At 35.0% G+C, this 8008-nt stretch overlaps 1 protein-coding gene across 4 annotated transcripts in view; it reads right to left on the bottom strand.

Annotated features, from left to right (window-relative positions):
* Nln (neurolysin) overlaps nucleotides 1–8008 on the bottom strand; it is an 83442-nt gene that overhangs the window by 51868 nt on the left and 23566 nt on the right. For all 4 annotated transcript variants that reach the window (XM_019209462.2, XM_019209461.2, XM_033761160.1 and 1 more), the window contains 2 exons: nucleotides 4437–4696; nucleotides 1349–1497 (listed from right to left, as the gene is read on the bottom strand). In XM_019209462.2, coding sequence (XP_019065007.1) covers nucleotides 1349–1497; nucleotides 4437–4668 — 381 coding nt within the window. In that variant the 5' untranslated portion in view covers nucleotides 4669–4696. The remainder of the gene's footprint in view (nucleotides 1–1348; nucleotides 1498–4436; nucleotides 4697–8008) is intronic.

Below are 8008 nucleotides of genomic sequence, written 5' to 3'. Positions count from 1 at the left end.
AAAAAAAAAAAAAAAAAAAAAAAAAAAAGCGGTGATGAAAACTGGGTCAAAGGAAATTAGGAATTTTAGGAAAAAATTCTGAACTATAAATAAAGTAGACCTAAAAAGAAAATTATTTGGGGATGTGTTAAAACTAGAGAAAAATCACACAGAACAATATCTTCATGGGCAGGGGGTGTATAGCTCAGTGGTGCCATCCCTACCTGGTAAGTGCAAGGTCCTGAGTTTGATCCCCATACCAGAAAAAATAGAGTAATATCTTCAGTCAAAAAGAAAATAATTTAGCTAATGATGATTACCATATACTTATTTTTATTTATATTATTTTTATAATGCCAGGTTGTATATTCTGAAACACAATGATGATTATTAATTACAGGGTAAAAAATGATTGCTCAACATAAAAAAATAAAAAGCATGTACATCTTACATGTCTAAATAAAGTCTCGATTGCATGACCTATAAAGAGTTGCAAATTAAAAGCAGTTTTACATTCAATTGTCATAAAAAGAAATGAACCATATTTTTTTTTGCAATTTTGCGGAAAGAAACATTCATAATAAAATATGCTACTGTAAAACACTTTTTCCAAAAAGACTGCTAAGGTGTCAGAAAAAGAAAAATTAAAAAAAAAGACATGAAAATATTCTGGGAGGCAAATTAACATTGTTGACAGAAAGATCAAAGTATTCAAAACTGACCCAAGTATAACATTATCCATAATTTCTGTGAGTACTGAAACATGTAAGGAGGCAGCAGCGAGCCTGACTCGAGTGTACGTAGTCAAGTCTGTCATCAGTATTACAGCCAATCCACACTGCTTTTACAGATAACTGAATTCTATTTGGTTCTAATTGATCTGGTCTAATACCACAGAATATTCTGAGATTTTTTTAACTTTGAACACTATAGTTTATGATGGTCAACTCGTCTGATCTTTAATTGCTTACTTTTTTTGAGACAGGGTCTTACTATATAGTTCAGGCTGACCTTATACTCACTGCACTGCAATCCTCCAGCCTCAACATCCTGAGTGCTGTGACTACAGGCGTGCACTACCATGCCTGGCTTGGTTTTTAATTTGAAGTGAATGAAATTAGCACCTCAATATAAATCTAATCAATATAACACAACATTATATAGTGCTATCCAAAGTCCATTATTATAATCATTGGAAAATTCAAATACTTTTAATCCTGGGTTAAAGGTCACCCTTGTATTGGAGATAGAATCCAGGGCCTCATGTATGCAAAGCATGTATTCTGCCACTGAGCTATATCCGCTTAACTTAAAGTTCTTACTTTTTGGTTGTAGCTCCCCCTTTAAAAGTATTCATAATACCATTTACCTGTAAATGAACAATTCTCTGAAATATATCTTCTCTCATGCTCATCTCAATATCAAAACGAGAAAGTCTCTTGTCTGCTTCTGTACTTGCTGCCCGTATGTCTTTGTCACAGGATACATGCTGAGGGAAGTCTAACATGGTTCTTTCCACTGTTGACAGAGGAAAAAAAATGAGTAAAACAGGACTTGCCAAGTAAGTATTAAGCCAAATACCGTAGATGAATGACTATGCTGATTAAGTTTTCATTGTATATATTTTGCAAAAGTTCCTAATGCGGTCAAGAAACATCACTGAATGCAAATCTTGGCTGTTCTACTTGAAATCTTAGTTTTTTGCTTTTTGTTTTGTTTTTTTTGAGACAGGGTCTCACTATGTAGTTGAGACTGACCTGGAATCACTATGTAGCCCAGCTTGGTCTTAAATTTACAGCGATCCTCCTGCCTCAGCCTCCCGAGTGCTGGAATTATAGGTGTGTGCCACCACGCCCGGCTCTACTTGAAATCTTTATAAACAATTGGATGTGCACACAGCACTTATTTAAGTATGTGTAGGATATAATTTATTAACTGGGAATGTACATAAATGAAAATATAGTTCTTATACTAAGTTATGATCTGGAAAGGATGGAACAGGGTTAAAAAGATAAAGAATAGAGCATAGAGTCTGTTGGCTGTCAAATGAACTGGATACTAATTCACAGGCAGTAGCTCCCAAGTGTTAACGGCACTCGGAATGTACTATGGAGAAGGTTAGATCTTAAAGGAGAAGGGGCTCAGAATGGGGTTGGAAAAATAAAGCCTGTAAGCATGAGGCCTGGTAGGGGTTGTTTAAAACAGACTTTTCTTTCTTTCCTTCCCTTCCTTCCTTCCTTTCTAACTATAGAAACCTTAAAGAATCAAATCAAAGTTATGGACCCTACTCCAAATGCATACATCATACAACTATTAAAAGTTTCACATAATTTGAGAGAATTCTTAGAATTTTAAGTGGACCCATCATTAAACGATATGGCAAATAATTTAGTTTGTTCTAATTTAAAAGTGTTAAAAGTGGTTCTTGAGCTTTTCACATATTGCATTTTGATTTTATTTGGATAAAATTCTGATATTAGTGAAATAATTAGTACTAAATGAATAGAAATAAATATTGTCTATAGTAATGGTTGTAGCTATTCTGTGACAATGAATTATTATCTTAAGTATTTTGAGGTATAATAAAGAGGTAAAATTTATATATGTGCTATCCTTTACACATCAAGACATTACACAGTTCAACAAGCTGCCTCACTTATCAGTCATCTTAAACGATTGTTACAAACAAAACTAAAAATACTTGACAGAAATATCAGAATTAATCCCTAATTTGTACTCAAAAAAGGAACTTATATAAGTATATTTTAGTTCAAAGGCCAGCCTGGACTATAGTTAGTGAGTTCAAGACCAGCCTGAAGTATGTAGCAAGACCTTGTCTCCAATCCAGATATATATTCAGAATAAAAAAAATAACTATTTTAAAAGGACCATTTTAAAAAACCCCATGAATTTTTAGACCAGTCAAATATGTGTGTAGACAGTATACCATCTCAGACTTAAGTCACTAAAGAAATAAGCACCTGAACCAAGGATAAGCCCCAAACAAGGTAGGACACACATATGAAGTTACCAGTTGGAAAAACTGCTGAGTTGAGACCAACTCCATCCCTTAGACTCTGACTAGGAAGTCCACCAGATCTTTGTAAGGAGATGTAGTAGCCATTACTGAAAGTGAGACAACTGGTAATAGGGTAGATATGCAAATAAATGCGGGGTAAAATAGCCATCTAAGTTCCTTATTACAGTGGAACATAGGATAGGGAGCTCCAGGGATGAAGGTTTAGAGAGATAAACGGGTTTCTCCGCCTATCCTGGATTCTACCAGCCCTTCAAATTCCAGAATGCAGAGAAATGTTTACAATATTCGGTTCTTTACCTACTTTTTTTTTTCTCTTATGAAATCTGGATACACAGCCAAAGTTGTTTAGTCACAGTTCTACAAAAGATGTCCAGTTCTTAAAAGTAACCAAAGTAAGTCTTCATTCCTTCTAACTCAAAAGATCTAATACATTGTAAAAATAATACTGTAGATGATTGGTATAGGAGACATGGAAAACAGAAATACATAAAGAAAGTCAAAATAAACTTTCCAGGATATTAACTGTTGTGACAGTTAATTTTATATAATTCTTGATGGTATTTTTTGATGAGAGATTTACTTCTGTGAACTCAGAGTGAGCTGACTGCTCCCTCTATTGTGAGTGCCTCACCTCAGAAATTGAGGGCCTGTCCAAAACAAAAAAAGATCTGTCTCCTCAAGCAAAAGACAACTCTCCAGCAGATCACCTTCAGGCCTCATCTGCACTGCTGGCTCTCTGGGTCTTGGGCTGCTGGCCCATACTGCAGATTTTAGACTTGCCATCTTCCATTATCATGTGAGCCAATTTCTTCTAGTAAATCTCCTTACACTCACTCTATTGGTTCTCTTTCTCTGGAGAATCTTATTTAACTCTTATGAAAACTGATTTTCTTCCAATTTTCCATGTGTTCTTTTCTTCTAAGCTATTAAATACTACTTCTAACTATGGTTTTAATGGCTACCTAGTATAACAAACGATGGATGTTTCACAATTTATTTGGTCATCAAATTGTGATTGTACATCCATAATTCTATTAGGTGAGATTTGGGGGTAGATTCTGAGCCTTTCTATGATAAATGTACATTTACATACATTTATATAATTTTGCCTACATGTGATTATTTCTGTAGAATAAACTTCCAGATATGAAATTTACTGGGCAAGGATGTGAACTTGAGAGTTTTAAAATATATTACTAAATGCTGTTCAGAAAACAGTGTAATGATTATCATTTTACAGCACTTTTACCAATGTAATAAATTTATAAATCATATGTGATTTAATACTAAGCAACTAATAAACCATTATGTAAAAATCAATCTCTTGCAAAACTAGAAACCCGACTGGCAGGACAGAAAGTATGAAACGACTTTAGATTACACAGAATGAAACACTGTGCTTGTGCAACCTACCCACCTATGTAGGTCACTTCCACATCCGCTAGCACCTGCAGACAGTTCTCGTAAGTGACTTCCTCCATCCTGAGCATTCCAACAGCATCATACACCTGTTTGGTCTGCACAATTAGTTCCTCAGTTCTTGTCCTAATTTGCTCTGGTGAGAGATCCCATCTTAGAACATTTCTGCCATTTGTAGTATTAGAAGATACCGCCCGTAAAGGAGATGTCACTTCTCTTCCTAATGTCATTCTGAGTAAAACCCTGGAACCACCAGCTCTAAGAAACCAGAAAAAAGAACAGAAATTAGGACCAGCTATACATGCAAGTCAAGATACAAATGCTTGTTATAAAATTAAACTAAACTGAGAAAATTCTCTCATGTAAACACATGTGCATAAAGCTAAATACACTTGTATTTTGTTTTTCTTACATAATTATACTTTTAATGGAATTCATATCATCCCAATATTGAATTGTTCATGTCATGAAATCATACAGAAAAATGAAGATAGGTGTCAGAGATGTAATATTCTGTATAAATTAAACTAGAAATCTTTCCCGGGCTAGTTTCCACCTACTATGTACATAGGCTCAGAAAATTCTTACAGGCGTGGCAAGGAAACATTTAAAAACTCTGTTTATATACTGAATATCATTTTTTTCTCCAAATGCCATGCAAATCAAGAATAATTATTTGCATTTATTTACAGAAAATAATCTCTGACATAGCTATTACATTACCATAAAAGAGAAATGTACTTTTAAAAATGATTTTAATCCTTTACTCCTTTAACAGATTCAAATATTGATGCTATGTTTGTGTATGTCTCTCTCCCCTTTCTCTGCCTTCTTTCTATATGCCCCACCCATTTTTGAGCTTATAAATAAAAATATTACATTTATTAGCTAACATTTACATAGAGTGTTCTCTGGAACTATTTAAAAAGCTTTCCACATAGTAATTCACTCAGTCTTTCAATAACTCTTATTAGTTACATACTGTGGACATTCTCACTTTATTAAAAGAGAAAAAGTAAAACGGAGAACTAACTTGTTCAAGACCACATTACACAGGAGGAGCTAAGTTTAAAAACTAGGCAATACAGACCTAGAACCCACTTGTAACCACTATGCTAAATTTCATTTCTCTTATTTTAAAAGACCTTGAAGCAACTATAAGAGGTAGGTCCGGCATTATTCTCTTTTAAATGATGCTGTTTAGAGAGGCTAAATGACTTGTTTAAGGAAATTTGACCAACAGATAAGAGCACACACTATGTGTAGTTACTGTGACAATGAAGATAAAGTGGCCCACTAAGTGGGAGCCTCCTATTCTCATATAGAAAAGGTAAACGGATAAGTACAATTATGCTACTTTGAGAGTAGCGCTGTGATAGGGGTAAGCAGAAGGAATACTGAAAGCACAGAAGTGACACATATTCTGGTCTTGGGACGGGGAGAGGATTTCAAGGAAAATACTGCAGAAGGAGCAAGGAACAAGTTAAAATTTCAACAATGTGTAGAAATCATCCAAGGGCCAAAGGCCATGAGGAGGAGGCTGAAAAGGCAAGTAGACACTAGCAAATAGAAAGCCTTGGGGATCATTAAGACATTCAATCTTTTTTTTTTTGCAGGATTGGGGATCAAACCTAGGGTCTCATGAATGCTAGGCAAACATTCTAAAACTGAGCTATATCCCCAGCCCTCAAGGTTGTTATTCTGAGGGTTATGGAGAACCACTGAAAGATTTTAGTTGGGAGAGAGATGTGTGGTTTACATTGCAGATCATGGAAAGGTTTGTAAAAGAGATCATTTTAGAGAGAAGCTGTTACTACAATTAGTGTACTGATGAAAGATTATCAGGGTAGGAAATGGGAACTGGAGTGATGAAAGATACTCAGAAGGTAGAGCCAATATGACTTGGTACTGAATGGATATAAGGGGGCAGAGGTAAGAAAGTCAGGGAAAACGTCCAGCTGGATGGATGGTGGTACTGCTTAGTGCTATAGGGAATACAAAAGAAAGGGGAGGGTGTTGGGGAAAATGAGAAAGTGAATTTTGGACATGCCACATACGAAGGGAAATTCAGTGGTATTGTATTTAGCATTGTGTGGTTGAGATGATCCAAGGAAGTTTGTAGAGTGAGAAGAGAAGAGAAGAGAGAAAAAAACAAAATAAAACAAAACAAAAACAAAAACTTCGGCTCTGGGCAAAAGCTATCCTAAGTAACAAGACAAAAGTGAGAGGTGTCACAATCCTGGACATGAAATTATATTGCTAAGTTACAGTGATTAAAAACAACATAGCACAGGCACAATAACAGACATGATGATCAACTGAACATAAAAGATCCAGAAACAAGATCAAGTACATGCAACTATTAGATATTTGACAGAGGAGCCAAAAACATACACTAGAGAAAAGATAGCCTCTATAATAAAGGGTGCTGGGAAAACTGGTTATTCACATGCAGAAGATTGAGTCTAGATCCATATCTTTCACCATGTACTAAAGGAAAATCAAAATGGATCAAGTAACTAAAAATTTAGGGCCGGGGGATTTAGCTCAGTGGTTCCGCCACCTTTCTTGCAAGCGCAAGGACCTGAGTTTGATCTCCGGTACCAAAACAACAACAACAACAAAAAAACAAAAACAAACAAACAAACAAACAAAAAAAACCCAGAAATATTTAATCTGCGGAAGGATAAAATACATAAAACCCTTGAACTCATAGGCATCACTTCTGAACAGAATCCCAGTTGCAGAGGAAACAGCACCAAGAACTAACAAAATGGGATCATATCAAATTAAACAGCTTCTGCATAACAAAAGAAACAACACAGTAAAAAGACACCCTACAGAATGAGAAAAAAATTTGGTCAGCTATTCCTCAGACAGAGGACCATTATTTAGTCCTCTATTATTTATTTGTATATAAAAAACTAAAAAAAAAAAAAATGTATGGATTCCCAAAATAAAAGCAAATAAAATGAATAGACACCTCACAGAAGAAAAAGTACAAATGTCAATAAATACATAAAGAAATTTTAAAGGGCTGGCGATTAGAAAAATACAAACTAGGGCTGGGGATTTAGCTCAGCGGTTTGGTGGCCTGCCTTGCAAGCGCAAAGACCCAAGTTCAATCCCCGATACCAAAAAAAAAAAGGAAAAATACAAACTAAAACAACATTGAGGTTCATCTTACCCCAGGAAGAATGGCTATCATTAATCAAATGATAAATTCTGGCAAGGGGACAAGGAAAAAGGAACCATTCTTCAATGCTGGTAGGAATGTAAACTAGTCCAACCACTATGATAACCAGTATGGAGATTCCTCAAAAAAAAAAAAAAAAAAAGAGAAAACCCATTTGACCCAGCTATCCCCTAAGTAGGTATCTTCCAAAAGAATTAAAGGTATCATATTACAGTGATACATGCATACCCATGTTTATAGCAGAATTTATAATAGCTACATCTTAAAAGCAGCCTATATATTCATCAATAGATGCACAGATGAAGAAAATGTGGTGTTTATACACAATGGAGAACTACTCTGACATAAATATAAATGAGTCATTTGTAGGAAAA

This window comes from Fukomys damarensis, unplaced genomic scaffold, assembly GCF_012274545.1.
Source record: "Fukomys damarensis isolate Sample0158 unplaced genomic scaffold, DMR_v1.0_HiC HiC_scaffold_1, whole genome shotgun sequence".
NCBI lineage: Eukaryota > Metazoa > Chordata > Mammalia > Rodentia > Bathyergidae > Fukomys > Fukomys damarensis.
The sequence above is the reverse complement of the archived record's forward strand: the minus strand, read 5'-3'. Positions and strand labels throughout refer to the sequence as shown.